This window comes from Neoarius graeffei, chromosome 1 (genome assembly GCF_027579695.1).
Source record: "Neoarius graeffei isolate fNeoGra1 chromosome 1, fNeoGra1.pri, whole genome shotgun sequence".
Lineage (NCBI taxonomy): Eukaryota > Metazoa > Chordata > Actinopteri > Siluriformes > Ariidae > Neoarius > Neoarius graeffei.
In genome coordinates, this window is record NC_083569.1 from 45,582,849 (window position 1) to 45,601,670 (window position 18,822).

The window sequence follows — 18,822 nt, forward strand, 5'->3', positions numbered from 1 at the left end:
TCGAGCCCCGTGGCCGGCGAGGGCCTTTCTGTGTGGAGTTTGCATGTTCTCCCCGTGTCCGCGTGGGTTTCCTCCGGGTGCTCCGGTTTCCCCCACAGTCCAAAGACATGCAGGTTAGGTTAACTGGTGACTCTAAATTGACCGTAGGTGTGAATGTGAGTGTGAATGGTTGTCTGTGTCTATGTGTCAGCCCTGTGATGACCTGGCGACTTGTCCAGGGTGTACCCCGCCTTTCACCTGTAGTCAGCTGGGATAGGCTCCAGCTCGCCTGCGACCCTGTAGAAGGATAAAGCGGCTAGAGATAATGAGATGAGATGAGATATCTGTACAATCATTCTTCCCCAGAAAAAAGAAAATCATCGAAAGCCCAGTATTGCCATGATATTCTTCTCCATTATGTACATTACACCATTACATGACTACCTCTCCTTTGTTTACATGACCAGCTAGAAACAGCATAGACGTCAAATCAATTAAGTAAAGGAATGGTCACAGTGAACCTGTCCAAATGTACATTTCTTGAAAGGAGATTTCAGTGGCAATTATGCAATTGCTAATGTGAATCCACCCTCTATTCCTTCTTTCTTCTTGTAAAATCTCCTCTCCTAACAATCCTTAAAAAAAAAAGAAAAAAAAAAAAAAGTGTGGTATCAAAATCTTACAGTGCCAGGGAAGAACGCGCTGTTCTTAAATTTGCGCAGGTAGAAGGCAATGAAGAAGGTTCCTGACATAAGCACCAGGGATAGCAGGGCTGTATTGGGCTGGTTCAATACTTTCGCAGGTATGTCTTGAGTTCTGCTGGAGTTGACCAGTAACTCTGGTGTAGTGTCATTTTCTGCTGTGCTGTTGCAAGAGGTGAGAGGGTGGTCTTTGAAGATCTGAAAAACAAAACGAGGACAAGTGTGAAGAGCTGCAAAGTTTTGGTTCTGGTTTATTCCAAAAACAAATGAGTTTTACCTTGGCAAGCTTTGAAAAAGTTTCATAGATGAAGATGAGGGAGATGAGAAAGGAGAAGATCTCCTGTGTGAAGCGGGAGACGAAACGCACCAGGAAGCTTCCCTCAAAGGCCACCGTAACCACCACGATAATTACCAGCCAAAACCCGATCCATACCCGTCCTGTCAGGTACTCCAGTCCATAGGATGTACAGAACTGTCACAAATATATCGGGATTAAAGTGTAAACAATTACCCTGGAAAATTTGTCCATGGGACTCTCTTTGAACATTTAGTCTCATTAATTACACACAAATCATTTGTAATTGCAACAATTACCATGGTTTTCCCCAAAGCGTTTTAGCGTATCGGGCCCGATACGCTTGCTCTGCCTGCCGATACGCTTAGTCGCTTTATTTAAAATCCGATACGCTTAGATTTATACCGATAGGTTAAATTTCCTACCCACAAGTAACTAGATACATAGGAGAGCAAATAACAGATCCATTTACATATTGATTGATATTTGTGTTAAACAAGCAGTCTTTTTTCCCCCAGTGTTTGTGTTGATTCTGTCAAAGTAATATGTCCGCGTGGTATGATGTAAACAAACTGTAATCTGTTGTAAGATCACGTGTTCAAACCGTCCAATAAAAACATCGAAAGAAAACATCAGACATCCTGGAAGTTTCCGATTCATTATAAGCGATCTCATTGGCTGCCGATGTCGTCCCCCACCAGACGGACAAAGCCGACTGATTTTAATAAGCTAGGAGAAGACTCGCTGGACAATTTGATCCACATCAGCATGGATGACAGCGAGACGGACTATGAGAGGGTTGCCCAACATTGGGCCGAGCAAAAGCCAAGGAGAATTAATCTGCTTTAAAGGAGTAGAAAACTTAATTCATTAGTTTGGGTTTGCAGAAAGATTACATACTTATAAACACTCTCACGGAGTGAAGTTGTCCAAATGTGTCAAATATAGCATCATTTCAAATAATAATCATAAGCATTTTTGGCATTGTGATGTCACTGGGATCCATTGAACAAAAGGCGGCTCCGGATTATTCTTTTGTTAAAGGCTCGCAGTGACATCACACTGCCCAATACGCTTATCATTATTATTCGCAATTATGCTACATTTGACACTTATAAACAAATTCCCTTCATGAATGTGTTTATAAGTACATAATCTTTCTGCAAACTTAAATGTATGAATTAAGTTTTCGTTTCCTTTAAATATGTTTTAATCTTAATCTAGTCCATTTAATACAAGTGCCAAAATTTAAACTTTATAATATCCAGTTGCCTTACTTTTCTTTTCAGTGCATCTTAGTTATACATATATTACGGTAATTGCATCAGAAACATTCTAAATCATTACAGTTACAGTAATACAGCAACTTATTTTAAGGTGGCAGTTCTGAGGTTCAGATCCCTTTGTGATCAACAGGAGGTCATGATGATCGATGGAGCAAAACTACTGATCATATTTTCATGCATATTTTTGTTACAACACTACTTGATCATAGATAATTAAGTGCAAGGGATCCCCGTAGATTTTCAATCTGTCATATACCTAAGGAATCTAGAACAAAACAGTTTAACTTGCATGTTGAACTTTAAGGTGAAATTTAAAATGTGTATACGTTAATACTATTTAGGTCAGAAATCATCGAAACACTGGTAAAATCTATCCTATAATCATGTATCTAAAACCTCTCAGAGACCCTGAAAATGCACCTGAGAACATCTATTTTCAAAAAATTTTCTGGGGGACATGCCCCCGGACCTTCCTAGTTTCGCTTCGCGCCTTCGGCGCTTGCTTTCGCACCATTGGCGCCCAGTTGTCTGCGTATTATCATGCCAGAATTTACGGCTTTAATTTTTTTCTGGGGAAAACACTGAATTACTATTAACATTCACTGGTGCTAGCGTTTGAGTAATAATGCACTGCATTTGACTCGAGGTTGCAACTTGTAATTCCCAACTTCCAACCAAAAAAAGCCAAAGAAAAACACCTCATAAACTTGAAATTCCTACTTGTCAGTTTAGGGTAGACACCTCAACTACAAGTTCCATCAAATCAACAGGGTTACACACAGCATCAGAAGTAAACAAATTAGAGTTGTGCTGTACAGTATATACAAAATAGTTGCTGTGGATCAATCAACACACAGACATGTGTTTGTTAAATGTACAACACTGATGACAGATCAACTGTTTTGAGTTGGGGTCAGAAATTTACATACACGGACATGAATGCCATCGTCGACATCAATCTCATGGCAATACTGGGCTTTCAATGAATTCGTTGAACTGTTCTTTTTCTGGGGCAGAATCTCATATCATCTCTAGCCGCTTTATCCTGTTCTACAGGGTCGCAGGCAAGCTGGAGCCTATCCCAGCTGACTACGGGCGAGAGGCGGGGTACACCCTGGACAAGTCGCCAGGTCATCACAGGGCTGACACATAGACACAGACAACCATTCACACTCACATTCACACCTACGGTCAATTTAGAGTCACCAGTTAACCTAACCTGCATGTCTTTGGACTGTGGGGGAAACCGGAGCACCCGGAGGAAACCCACGCGGACATGGGGAGAACATGCAAACTCCACACAGAAAGGCCCTCGCCGGCCGCGGGGCCCGAACCCGGACCTTCTTGCTGTGAGGCGACAGCGCTGATCACTACACCACCGTGCCGCCCCAGAATGATAGTACAACATATTAATTAAAAAAAAAGGAAGAAGAATTTGGTGCACAAATTTTAATTTATTTTGGGTTTTCTGAAATCAGTACAGGGTCAAATTTACACACACACACACACACACACACACACACACACACACACACACACACACACACACACACACTTCGCTTATTAATTCAGTGGTGCTGAAAGTTCCAAAATGCCTTAACTTGCCAATGCCTCTTAACTTCCTGTTCATGATCATTATTGACTACAGCTGGTAGCTTCTCTGTACCAACATAAAAAAGGCTTTGTTTGACAACACTCCTTGGATTGACCAACACTACAATACAATGGGAAAGTCCAAGGAGCTCAGTGCAGATCTGAGAAAGAGGATCACAGATTTACACAACTCTGGAATGTCTCTTGGAGCCGTTTCTAAACAACTGCATATTTCATGATAGTCAGTTCAAACAACTGTATGAAAGTACAAGTTATTAGGAGGTGTGGCCACTTTGCTGAAAGACGATCCAAACGGTCACTCTCAGCTGAGAGGAAATTTGCTCCGATGATAAAAAAAAAAGCCCAGGACCCATCAAGCCACAGGCCTGCCAGGAACTAGAAGCTGCTGGAACACCAGTGTCACCGTCTACAGTCAGGCAAGTTTTACATCACCATGGACTGAGAGACTGACATCCTAGAAAGAAGCCCTTGCTCCAAAAATGACACCTTCAAGCTTTACTAAAGTTTGCAGCTGACCACATGGACAAAGAAAAAGCCTTCTGGAGGAAAGTTTTATGGTCAGATGAGACAAAGATTAAGTTGTTTGGCCACAATGACCAGAGATACACTGTACCAGCTGTTAAGCATGGTGGTGGTAATACCATGCTCTGGGGCTGGTGCATTGCACAGAGTGGATGGAATAATGAGGGACATCAAAACTCTCCAGCACAGACAGCTAGACTGTTGAAAGTTGGAAACAATTCAGCGTTCTGACAGGACAATGATCCTAAACAAACATCCAAGCCGGGTGTGGAATGGATAAAGCAGACTAATATTAAGCTTAAAATAAGCCCTGACCTCAACCTTATTAAAAATGCATGGACTGTACTTAAAAGTCAGGTCTGTGTCAGGAAACTGACAAATTTATTTGATCTCTATTAATGTTGCCAAGAAGAGCGGCCAAATAGCCAAGAATTCTGCCAGAAGCTTGTTGATGGCTCCCAAAAGCATCTGGTGAAACTTGCTAAGGGACATTTAGCTAATTAGATGAACTGTATGCATATTTTTGACTCTGTTTGCATAAATTTTGACCGTGTGTTGATTTCAGAAAACCAAAAAAAAAACGTGCACCAAATTCTTGTTTCTTTCTATTAAAGTGAATTTCGTGTCCCTACACCAAACTTTTTTCCTTGTACAAAGCAACAAATATTATGTTGATTGACCATGTGTTTTCGAACCATAGCTGATCCAAAAGGCCATACGTTAATGGAAAATCAGCTGATTTTCACGGAATCTGCCGAGACTGATCCGGAAGATCCCAAAGGGGTGCGTGATGTCACACGTGTAACAATTCAGGTATCGATTTTGTTCTGGTGCGCAGCAGTGGTTAGACCAGTCTCGATATGGAATCATGTTTTGGAGAGAATCCTGATAGTGATTGGGATTCTTATATGTCGGATGAATGGACAGATGATTATCAAGGATATTCCGGAGTAAATGGTTATCTTTTCGAGCCCCCAAGACGAGAAACTGCCAGTTCACGACAGTCCCACTCACCACCGATAGTGCACCACCAGCCAGAGAAAACTGGAAACACAGATTGGTTTGTGGATATTTATTCTAAGCTGGCTGCTGCAAAATATGGGGAAAATATTTACATGTACCTCAATAAATGCAGAAATATAATCTTTAAAGCGTATACTTATTCAGTGTAATTATTGAAAGAAAATATGAAGTGGGCAATAACGGGGAAATCGATGAACTGTCCAAATGTCAGATCAAATGTCATTTATTAAATAAATGGGTTTCTTTTTGCTTCAATAATTCCCGTGTGGTCGTTCTGGTGGTGATGAACACTTGATGAATCAGATTTATTATTAGTAGGCGACACGAAATCTGCCCGCTTCGTTTGCACAAACCTCACCCACTGTCGCTTTAGATTAGAGTCATTTCTCGGAAATTTGTGAACTCTTGTATATGGATTTGAACATTCAAACACAACGCAGCGCTTTCACATTGTTATTTTTGTACGATTCCAACAACAATATCCAATTTCAGCGAGTAAACAAGCACGGAGTCAGATGAACGGAAATGATCCAGATAACCGGGGTTCCACACGTGACGTCATGCGAGATTAGCCCTGGGGCAAGGCTGCCTTTTTCCGGGATCCAGAAGCCGCGATTTATTGATAGTTTTGTGCTTGATGATAAAATAAATAATTTATATTATTTCCCCCCACACTTTATTAATTCATTTTGGTTGTTACTAATGATATATATTAATTTTAAAGCATTACAATAAGGCATTACATACACTTTAAAGATGTATGTTGTACAAATCACTCTGATACACGGGGAAAATAAAATAAAAAAAAAATCACTGAAAGCCCAATATCACCATGGCATTCATGTCCATGTATATAAACTTCTCACTGCAACTATAGCTGGCTACCTTGGGTTCCCCCCCCACACTCTGTGTATGGAATGCGCCGAGATTGAAAACGATGCCATTGCAACAGGAACCATCTGCAGCTCAACACCTCGAAGACCAAGGAGCTGGTCATTGACTTTGGGAGGTCCAGACCAAGGTCACGACCAGTTCTGATCGAGGGAGTCGAGGTGGAGGCTGTGGATTCCTACAAGTACCTCGGGCTGTGGCTGGACAGCAGGCTGGACTGGACTTGCAACACCAACCACCTGTACAGGAAGGGACAGAGCAGGCTATACTTCCTGAGGAGGCTGCGGTCCTTTAACATCTGCAGGAAACTCCTGTGGATGTTCTATCAGTCCGTGGTTGCCAGTGTCCTGTTTTACACCGTGGTGTGCTGGGGGGGCAGCGCATCCAAGAAGGACACATCCAGGCTGGACAAACTGATCAGGCAGGCCGGCTCTGTGGTCGGCATGAAGCTGGACTCTCTGGTGACGGTGGCAGAGAAGAGGACTATGGACAAACTATTGAACATCATAATCTGTGGTAGAAGAGAGCAACTGGACTTGCTTGAAAAGTCTTGAAGACGTTTCGCCTCTCGTCCAAAAGGCATCATCAGTTCTGTCTGTCTAATAGGGAGTATCAAGTATTTATCCTCTCATGGATCATAATAGAATCCAAATCAGAATGCTGATGGCTGCATTGAAGGTGGCTGATAGATGTCATAGACACCCACCTCTGTTCAGTGATGGTCGTTCCAGGCTGACAAAATTGAACGATCCTCTCTGGCTAAGATGTCTGCCAGTTTTCTGGAAGTCCTCTCATACTCCCGCACTAGTCGAAGGGAACTCATCCCAAAGTGTGTAGAAACATATCTGTGAAGATACTCAGTCGTCCAGGTACATAGTAATCTGTACCTCTGTACAGATAGTAATCTGTACCTCTGTACAGATAGTAATCTGTAATCTGTACAGATTATCTGTACAGATTACTATGTACCTGGACGACTGAGTATCTTCACAGATATATTGAACATCATGGACGACGCCAGTCACCCTCTGCACACCGTCATCAGCAACCAGAGGAGCCTGTTCAGTGACAGAATGCTCCTTCCCAAGTGCAGGACGAACAGACTTAAAAACTCCTTTGTCCCTCACGCCATAAGACTGTACAACTCCTCTCTGGGGGGGAGGAGGGGGAACAGGAGGACAGAGGACGGGAAGGAGCAGTAGCCTAGCCTGACAATAAGCAATACCGGACAATGTGCAATCCCTCTCCTGCTGGACTCCCCCCCAATATCTTATTCTTTTTTATATTTGCATATGCAAATACCTAATTTAATTTATCTAGAAGTTTTTCTCCATTTCTATTCTCTCTTTAAAAATTAACTCAAGTAAAGTACAGATACTCAAAAAGTGTACTTAAGTACAGTACTCAAGTAAATGTACTTCATTATTGTCCACCTCTGTGCAAATGTAATAAAGGCATGGCGCAGACCTGTGTCACTTATCTGTGCCGAGGCACATAAAATACTTTCAATAAAATAAAAATCACAATTCCACCTTACCTTTGAATAGCTTTCGACCAAACTTTGTTACATCTTTAGTGCTTTTAGGAACAGCATTTTCTTTCATAATTTGTAATGCTTCCTCACTTACGGTGAAAAAGCGATTGGCCGCTATTTTGCCGAGTTGCTCAAAGTGATTATCGAGAAATAGTCTGATTTTCTCGACCAAACAGCGTGCACGGTTTTCTATAAATCACCTGCGTATTTAAAGCAAAAAGCTGTAAATAAGCTAATCTGTTTCATGGACACTCCACAACATTCTATGTAACTATAAATTTCATGTGCAAAAGTATCAAATGTTGTTCATTAACAAAAACGTTAAGGTTGGCAAATTTGTGATGTGACAGGTGAATAAAAACACTTCAGGACGTGGTGTTATTGGAAAATAATTCACTTGGAGATGATAACCGTAACCGCTCCGCATTTGGTCGCATCAGTGTTGATTATTTCCCGATAACAGTTATGTCTTGTCATGGTTTCTTCCTTACACAGGAGGTCTTCCACATCCTACAGCCTGAGAAGCACTATGTTTGCAACAATGATGGATGGGAAATGTCCTGTTTGACTGAAAACTATGTACTTGACTGGATTTTGTACATTCAGGACATTTTTGAATATAGAAGATCACCATGATTTAAATTCATTATAATGATGGAGAGCTTTAATTAACGTGCATACTAATGTGTGAGAGGAGGATGTTCGTTAAGCTAAATGTCAAATCATGGGCAACACCTCTCACGCCCCTACACGAGACTGTTGGCGCTCTCACAGGAGCTCCTTCAGCAGCAGACTGCTGCACCCACGGTGCTACAGCAGGTCTTTCATCCCACCTGCTGCCAGACTTTTCAGTGATGGCCTGGCATAATGCAGCGCTGTTTCTCAAGGTCACCATCACCTTTTTGTCACTTTATTCGCATCTCATCGCCATCACCTGCTTATGCTGTGCAACAATATTACTATTTGGTACAATATAAGTGGTTAGCATGGTCGCCTCACAGCAAGAAGGTCCGGGTTCGAGCCCAGTGGCCGGCGAGGGCCTTTCTGTGTGGAGTTTGCATGTTCTCCCCATGTCTGTGTAGGTTTCCTCTGGGTGCTCCGGTTTCCCCCACAGTCCAAAGACATGCAGGTTAGGTTAATATGGGACGGCCTTTGGCTGAAGTGCCCTTGAGCGAGGCACCTAACTCTCAACTGCTCCCCAGGTGCTGTTAGCATGGCTGCCCACTGCTCTGGGTATGTGTGTGTGTTCACTGCTTCAGATGGGTTAAATGAGAGAGGAATTTCACAAGTGTGTGATGAATAAAGTTGTGCTTTCTTTATATCCTTTTCAATACACACATACTGCATCCCAGAGGTGGACAAAGTCCCCAACTTCATTACTTAAGTCAAAGTACAGATCCCACTGGTTAAATGTTACTCCGATACAAGTGAAAGTTGTAAAGTCAATTTTTTACTTAAGTACTGAAGTACTTGCTTTTAAAAACACTTAAGTACAATTTCTGTCAACGCATCGTTGTATTATTGCCAAAAAACCTAGCGCTGTTACCAAAGACAGAAATGTGAATTCACAAAATGAACGCATGCTGTGCCATCATGGTGGTTTAACGTTAAGCTAGCTAGTCAGTGACGCTCCACCTGACATACTAGCAAACGCTTTTCAAACTCAAAATCATATCGGGTCGCTAACGCTACTAGAAAAGAAAGATTTCTACATTCTGTTTATTTAACAAGATTATGCTGAAACATATTTCTGAAAGGACTTCAGATAAGTTAACGTTATTCATGTTAGCGTAACTCCGCTTTTACATGCTAACTAACAGCGTCCAAGTTAACTAGCTGCGTGTTAACGTTAGCCGTGGACAAGGCGACGGCAACTTGGTGGGCAAATCCATAGAAAGTCATTTGACTAATCAGACTGCATAGCTATTGCGACGTTATCACTAGCTCTAAAAGCACAGACTGCTTCATTGCAAGCTTTCTCTTGGAATAAAACGTTTACATCCCTCAATATGCTCCCGCAGGTCGGACGGCGAGTTTTTGTAGGCCGTAATATGGTTCGTTTTCAGCAAACATTTAAAACGAAACGAATCTTTAATCCTTTCAGAAAACTGAAACATGGGTTCTCGGTAAAGCCATGAGTGCGTGCGTTCCCCAGAAGAACCGCCTCCTTCCATTCGGCCGTCAACTGATCGTGTTCAATAACGCTGCTGAGAAATCACTGAACTTGAGTTTATCCAGTCTATGGACGTGACGCGACCCTAGTGATTACTGATCGGCTGTCTCAGTGTCACCTGCGGAAAAACCAATCACGTTTTAGAAAAGAAAAGAAAAAACATCAACTTTCAAAGCTGCTTCATGGTAATGAGTAACGAGGACCTTGATAGAAATGTAGTGGAGTGAAAAGTACAATATTTGCCTTTCAAATGTAGTGAAGTCATAAGTTGGCAAAAAAGTTACTCAAAAAGTGTACTTAAGTACACTACTCAAGTAAATGTACTTCGTTACTGTCCACGTCTGCTCCATCCTCGTTAGTTATATTATGCTGTGCAATAACATTCACTACCTGGTGCTATATTTCTATTTTGGTTACCAGTATTTTATTAGTGCTTCAGGTAAAGTAATGCCCTTACTTAAGTTCCATTCTTATTTTGTTGTGTACATTACATACAGTTAGGTCCATAAATATTTGGACAGAGGCAACATTTTTCTAATTTTGGTTCTGTACATTACCACAATGAATTGTGAACAAAACAATTCAGATGCAGTTGAAGTTCAGACTTTCAGCTTTAATTCAGTGGGTTGAACAAAATGATTGCATAAAAATGTGAGGAACTAAAGCATTTTTAAACACAATCCCTTCATTTCAGGGGCTCAAAAGTAATTGGACAAATTAAATTATTGTAAATAAAATGTTCATTTCTAATACTTGGTTGAAAACCCTTTGTTGGCAATGACTGCCTGAAGTCTTGAACTCATGGACATCACCAGACGCTGTGTTTCCTCCTTTTTAATGCTCTGCCAGGCCTTTACTGCAGCGGTTTTCAGTTGCTGTTTGTTTGTGGGCCTTTCTGTCTGAAGTTTAGTCTTTAACAAGTGAAATGCATGCTCAATTGGGTTGAGATCAGGTGACTGACTTGGCCATTCAAGAATATTCCACTTCTTTGCTTTAATAAACTCCTGGGTTGCTTTGGCTTTATGTTCTGGGTCATTGTCCATCTGTATTATGAAACGCCGACCAATCAGTTTGGCTGGATTTGAGCACACAGTAAGTCTCTGAATACCTCAGAATTCATCTGGCTGCTTCTGTCCTGTGTCACATCATCAATAAACACTAGTGACCCAGTGCCACTGGCAGCCATGCATGCCCAAGCCATCACACTGCCTCCGCCGTGTTTTACAGATGATGTGGTATGCTTTGGATCATGAGCTGTACCACACCTTCGCCATACTTTTTTCTTTCCATCATTCTGGTAGAGGTTGATCTTGGTTTCATCTGTCCAAAGAATGTTCTTCCAGAACTGTGCTGGCTTTTTTAGATGTTTTTTAGCAAAGTCCAATCTAGCCTTTTTATTCTTGAGGCTTATGAGTGGCTTGCACTGTGCAGTGAACCCTCTGTATTTACTTTCATGCAGTCTTCTCTTTATGGTAGATTTGGATATTGATACGCCTACCTCCTGGAGAGTGTTGTTCACTTGGTTGGCTGTTGTGAAGGGGTTTCTCTTCATGATGGAAATTATTCTGCGATCATCCACCAGTGTTGTCGTCTGTGGGCATCCAGGTCTTTTTGCATTGATGAGTTCACCAGTGCTTTCTTTCTTTCTCAGGATGGACCAAACTGTAGATTTTGCCACTCCTAATATTGTAGCAATTTCTCGGATGGGTTTTTTCTGTTTTCGCAGCTTAAGGATGGCTTGTTTCACCTGCATGGAGAGCTCCTTTGACCGCATGTTTTCTTCACAGCAAAATCTTCCAAATGCAAGCACCACACCTCAAATCAACTCCAGGCCTTTTATCTGCTTAATTGAGAATGACATAACGAAGGAATTGCCCACACCTGCCCATGAAATAGCCTTTGAGTCAACTGTCCAATTACTTTTGGTCCCTTTAAAAACAGGGTGGCACATGTTAAGGAGCTGAAACTCCTAAACCCTTCATCCAATTTTAATGTGGATACCCTCAAATGAAAGCTGAAAGTCTGGACTTTATGCCCATGTCCATTATATAACTATAACTTGAATATGTTTCAGTAAACAGGTTAAAAAAAAAAATTTGTGTCAGTGTCCAAATATATGTGGACCTAACTGTACATGGGCTGTGTTTTTACTTCATTCATTTATACTTCTATTGCACTCTTTTCTTACTGTCTATTCCTGACTTTCTATCTATCTGTGAGCTGCTAGAATATGTAAATTTCCCCACCGAGGGATGAATAAAGTTGATCTTATCTTACTAATGACCTTTGTGTGTACATGCATAGGAAAGCTGTTGAAATATTGATGTATGGTTTAAAATGAAAAAGACTCACAGAATAGAATGCCTCTTCAAACACTAGCAGAGGTCCAGAAAAGCCAATGATGAGAAGGGGCTGAGCTCCAAGCAGACAAAACAAAACCCCTTGTACTGCAGTGGAAACGATTAACTCCGATACACCCATCAAGCCTTCAGTCTTATCACCTGCAGGGGGTTGGACCAAAACAGGCCTTCTTATTAAGCATACCACTTACACATGGTGATATTTCAGTTTATATATTGTTTAGTCAAGGTTAAGATTCATTCTGAAACAAAGGCAATGGTGTTAGGAGGAAGTGACAATGAATAACAAACAAACAAACAAACAAACAAACAAACAAACATGCATCCCAGGCATCAACTGACCCAACAGTCCTCCAAAGGTAATGGCAGGAGAGAGGGCAGCAAAGTAAATGAATATGACGGCAGCCATGCACTGAGGGTTGAGGGCATCCTTAAAGTCACTGAGGTATTTGGGGTAACGATTGCGTGCATCTCGTATGGCCCCACCAAACAGGCGTCCCGTCCTCCGCAGGGGGTCGTCTACGGGTTTACTTGGGGGCAGAAGAGCTGCATAAAGGCACATTCATAGACAAACACGCACAAGTTGATGAGATCAGAAAAATCATTAAATATGTGTCATAAGTACAGTTAATACACGAATGGGTCCGTCTCAGAAACTGGTCTCTCATTTGGGACATTATGGTAAAAAAAAAAAATTTCTAATTTTACAATTTTTTTTGCATTTACCTAACACTCAATGTTTCTTTTGTCATGTTTAATAAGAATAAAGATAGCATCTTGCTTTATCTGGCCTCCACTGTGGATTTTTTTTTTTATTACAATTCAAATGCTTTTGTAAAATTGATTTCCATATAAAATAACTCCATCATGAAGAATTAAAGCCCCTCCTTCACAGATGAGTGAAAATATTGAATAAATTTCCTCTTTTTGATTGCTTGGGTTAAAAATGCCAAGTTATGATGACTGAATTGATTGTTCACTTAAATATGAATAATATGATACATTTTGGGGATTTGATATGGCGAAATAGGACACAATGGAAAAATCAAGAACACACCGGAAAGATGAGAATAACGGCGCTGGTAAAAGAAGAGTGACTGTACCGGCTGAAGGTCGCGCGGGTCTCTGCTGCGGCACGCGAGCAACGGGACATCACTACCGCACCGGACGGAGCGCGAGGCGGGGGCGGGGCAAAATGACTGGCTGTAGATTCTATCAAAAGTTCGATCTAAATTGACCATGGTTGCAAAATATTGGCCAAAAATACGCAAACACTACGAAATATGAAAGTAAGATGAAAAAGAAACATTCTATTGCCTTATACTGCAAGACTAAAACAAAATAAAACTTTCAAAACTCACCTTTTCAGTGATAACGTCCGAACAGATCACCCGCGTAACAGAAAGACCGCAAATGGAAGCACGATCAACTTCTAACTGTTGGAGTGGAAAATTCCATTCTACACATGCAAATTGTTAATGTGTGTCCTTCCCCGCACACAAATAACACGCTACGGTAAAAAATAGACCACAACTCATTTTATAGCTCAGAAATTCATACAAGACCAGCTACCATCGGAACACATTCTGTAAGAAACATATTCTATACCTAACTTTCAGCTTCCGTTTTAAAAAACAAAATCGCAGATTTATAACTAAATGTTTATATGGCGTAGTGATTTTAAGTTCCTACTTTTGGTGAGATAGTGACCTTGACCCTGAGGCTTTCCGTTTAGATCAAAACACACGATCGTATTGGTTTTGGGTCTGCAGAAAATGGAGTTACGACGGCGATCAAATATTTTGCATGATGTTTTATTGCGGTTATGATTTTTCTGTGAGCGCACCAATCCTTAGGTGTATTAAGTTACAACTTAAAATATAATTAGTGATAACTGTAGACTTTTCAGTGGACTACAACCTTTTTAAGGGAATGCGATGGAGTCAACCATTTATCATGTCCCAGATCAAGCCGCCATTTTTCCATAAATTTGCAGAATTTTTGCCAAATTCTGAATAGAGTATTCACATCAAAGATTTAGTTTTATGTTATTTCTTTCATCATTTCATTTCAAATTAAAACCAACATCACCATTCAAAACCGTATAGTTTATTGACTGAGTATATTTAGTGGGGTACCCACACAGTACCCAGTTTCTGAGACAGACCCTAATATTAGGCATGTCTGTCATTAAAATGTATAAATGATGGACTGTTTCTCTCATTAACTACAATCTCCACTTCTCTATGCTGGCTACAGTGGATGAACTACCCGAACATGTGGTAGGCATATTATATCAGGTGAAAATTCAAATTCAATCCAAATTGCACTCATTGAATTTGGAGCATCATACTTTTTATAGAATTAAAATAGGTTTATCCGTTCTTGAGATATTACAAGTCAAAGATTCTAAAAATTAAGCTGTTTTTTCAAAGCTGCCATAATATGTCTGAAGATCACATGGTCCAAAATGGGCTTCATTAACGAACGAGATCAAATGTTTGGGTTTAAAAAAAAACAAACAAACACCACTTTTCTAGATGGTTGTACTGTACCAAAATACAAAGTTTGAAAAAATGAGTAAAAACCTATTATGCAAATTCATATTAATTATGCTAATTAGGTGAAACCATTAAATCGGCACACTCAAAAAAAAAAAAGTAATAAAAGATTATTTCTAATACCCTCTTTGTGCTCTGTAGGCCTTTCTAGGTATTTCTCAGAAGTCGGGCCTATTAGTGTTTCTATGAAAAAGAGTATAAATGATAATATTCACAGCTTTCAAGGCGAACCTCGGAAAAAAAAAAAAACCTGAGATCCACATCCAATCAACAATTCCAGTTAACGGAATTGAAATTGACAGTCGCGTTTCTGACTTCCGTTTTTTTAAAAATCTCATTCCAACCACCAAGATCTCAATTTTTTCCATCAAAACAACTCCAGTTATATTCTAAAACAGTTATTTATTTACATGAATCAGTTTGAGTTGAAAAAAATAAGTAGGTAAAGCTCTGAAAACTCACTTCAAAGTCTCCCGTGAATCATAACATCGAAACTAGCTGATGGAAAAATTTTGCTGAATCCTTGATCAGAAACAGTGAGAGCGAGAGAACATCCCTATAAAAGTTATTTGATTGATACTGACGAGTAATCCAGTCAGAAACTGATCATGAGAGAGCGAGCGCCTGAGAACTTTCCTGTGACCCAAAAAGCCCCGGCAGTTTCCCGACGTCCCGCGAGCAGAGAGTTTTTACTCTGTTGTACCAACTTCAACCTGCCGTTACTCCCAAAGTACTGAACAGATCTTAACCAGATACATTTCTTTGGAAAACAGAGATAAGGTTTTTAATGAGCGTATTCACGCTAGAAAATATTCAAGAGTTAAGCAACGACAGATTTGGAAAGTTGGATGAGCGTCTGCATGTATAATTTTCACAGCACAACCAGCGAGTGTCCGATATGCCTACATGTGGCTTTCAAAAAAAAAGTCTAAGTGCATGTGTTCTTGCAAATATCTATATATACACACACACACACACACACACACACACACACACACACACACACACACACACACACACACCTTCATCCTCTGGCCTCTTGGGTTCCTTGGCCTGTAATTTGACCTCTTGCTCGTGTCTCTTGCGCAGCATCTCTCGCTGGAACCGAGCCACGGAGTGCAGCAGCTCATCACCTCCTACTTCTGACGGAGGAAGCACGATGCTGCAGTCCAGAAAGTTGTTAATGGCTGTCAGCAGGTCCCCGCGCTCATCTGCCAAATATGCTGCATCGTGAAATTGCTGTCAAGACAGAAAGCACGAGAGTAAGTTAACAGACCAGGGCTGTAACGCAAGAGTACAAACAGTTCATTTTACTTGAATAATAATAAATAATATTTTTTACCTCTTTAATTAACATACATTTGACATTAAAACATTTAAATTTATACCTACTTTTACTGCACTACAAATACACTCACTGGCCACTTTATTAGAAACACCCATCCACCTGCTGTTTTATGCAGTTCTCTAATCAGCTGATCCCTTGACAGCAGCACAATGCAGATACAAATCAAGAGCTTCAGTTAATGATCACGTCAAACATCAGGATGGGAAAAATCATGATCTCAAAGTGCGACTTTCTTTCATTGTGGCATGGGTGTTGGTTTGAGCCAGATGGACTGGTTTGAGTATTTCAGAAACGGCTGATCTCCTGGGGTTTTCACACACAACAGTCTCTAGCGTTTACAGAGAATGGCGCGAAAAACAGAAAACACTAAGTGAGCGACAGTTCTGTGGGTGGAAACAAACGCCTTGTTGATAAGAGAGGTCAGAGGAAAATGGCCAGATTGGTTCGAGCTGCCAGGAAGGATATAGTAACTCATAGCAACTCTTTACAACCGTGGTGATCAGAAAAGCATCTCAGCATGCAACAGCAGAAGACCACATTGGGTTCCAGTCCCACCACCCAAGAACAGGAATCTTAGAATCAAGAACAAGTTCCTATTAAAGTGGCCAGTATATTGATCAAAACATTCAAATCATTTTGTTACATTTTCCAACAACCTACTGGATATACTAATGAATATTTTAATAAAAAAAAAAAAAGCAACAAATCGCAACATTCTGCAAATTATCCATGCATTTCTTAAAACGAGTATACCCCCCCCCATAACCAACAGTGCATTTTCACTGTGGATGCATTTCCATATTCTCACACAAACATTTGCATTTTAAAAATAATGTGACTTGTACAAAATCCCGTTTTACAAGATAACAAGATATAAATCTGTCGGCCTTGTTTTTGAACTGCACTCCAAGCCATTCAAAAACGGTCCAAAATATTTGCAGACAAAGTCAATAGTCAAAACCACTTGCTCTTCGCTTACTTTGTCAGACATCAGAGTGGATATGGAGCGACCGATCTGATGGTAGTCCATGTTAGCGATGGGTGGGCCAAGGAGGACGAATATGAAGCGCACTGGTATCGGGACCTCCAGCACCGACTCCAGCAGCACCGCCTCCTGCAGCCGCACAAAAGCCATGGACGGCTGGTCCAGGAAGTCCACCCTGCCTGTGGGGATTCAGATTCAGCCTCAGTCTTTCAGATAGAATTGAGTTTCGAGTTTAATACAAACCCACCTAAGATGTTTCATTCCAGGAGGCCTCTTGGACTACCTGTCTACACAGCCCCGCTTTTATAGGCCTTATTTATTATCATATTGCTTATTTTTAATTCATTTTGTATTTTAGTAATTTTTTTTATCCTGAACAATAAGGGACACAGGAAAAAAAAAAGTCTTCAGGATGGAGGACTTGTAGGTTCTCGGTAACATAAAGGTGTTATCTGTATAAGGAACCAGAACGTCAAGGACATAGTGGCTCATCTGGCCTGCCATCAAAACAACCATGACGACCAAAACAAACAGAACTGAAATGTGATGTGAGAGAGGACCAACCTCCACGACAAATTGTTTACAACAGGAAAATCAACAAAAGGACTATGTACGTTTTGTTCCCCGAGGGAAGATCGACCCAAAACAGCCATCAGAACTGAATTCGCATGAGACAGGAGATACAATTCCAGTCAGAAGAAAATTTAAGTTGACCTAATTACTGATTTGTTCTGAAAAAAATTTGACAATCCAATGACCAAGTGTTGTGCAGAAGGTCTGGTTCTTTCAAACGAAACAACAGGGTTCCTACACATTTTCAAATTTAAAATTCCAGACTTTTTCCATACTCAAATTCTCAGGTTTGGAGACTTCAGCGAACAAACAACTACTCACATATTTAAAAGAATTACTTGAAAATCAAACAGGTACTCACATTATGACATACCACCAAAATGCATACCATATTTAGCTTGGCCTAAAATTTGTATCAGTGCCCTGTTTTTGTCATAAATATATATACACATTACACAAAATACAGGATGCCACTCTGACGCACACGTATCTGATGCACACTTCAAGACATTAAAACACAGGTGTGTGAAGATGTCAAGCACATACAGGATGTCCCGAAAAAAAACGTATACACACTTTTAATCACTGTAAAGTACTGTATGTGTTTATTAAAATCCGTGTAATTTTCAAAGAGTAATAGAATTTACAGACATTTTATTATTTAGTCACCGCCTGTTCTCAAACTCACATCCATTCTGGTCCAGTCACTGCTGACAACGCAAACCACATTCAATTCTCTTGGTATTTTTGGACATTTCACTTTCAGTGACTGTTGCAGGTCTCATAGCGTAGACTATAAACATCAGTTAGACGCAGTGATAAAACAATAAAGTGATGTCTGTAAATTCTATTACACCTTGAAAATGAAATGAATTTTAATAAACACCTACTTCACAATGATTCAAAGTGTGTACACATTTTTTTCGGGACACCCTGTATGTTGTGCGCACACACAAGTTTACTGAAGCTTCTAATTT

At 40.5% G+C, this 18,822-nt stretch overlaps 1 protein-coding gene across 3 annotated transcripts in view; it reads right to left on the reverse strand.

Annotated features, from left to right (window-relative positions):
* The window catches only part of slc4a2a (solute carrier family 4 member 2a), a 117,835-nt gene that overhangs the window by 11,804 nt on the left and 87,209 nt on the right, over positions 1-18,822 (reverse strand). For all 3 annotated transcript variants that reach the window (XM_060932630.1, XM_060932621.1, XM_060932612.1), the window contains 6 exons: positions 17,267-17,451; positions 15,962-16,178; positions 12,721-12,924; positions 12,371-12,519; positions 958-1,152; positions 663-878 (listed from right to left, as the gene is read on the reverse strand). In XM_060932630.1, coding sequence (XP_060788613.1) covers positions 663-878; positions 958-1,152; positions 12,371-12,519; positions 12,721-12,924; positions 15,962-16,178; positions 17,267-17,451 — 1,166 coding nt within the window. The remainder of the gene's footprint in view (positions 1-662; positions 879-957; positions 1,153-12,370; positions 12,520-12,720; positions 12,925-15,961; positions 16,179-17,266; positions 17,452-18,822) is intronic.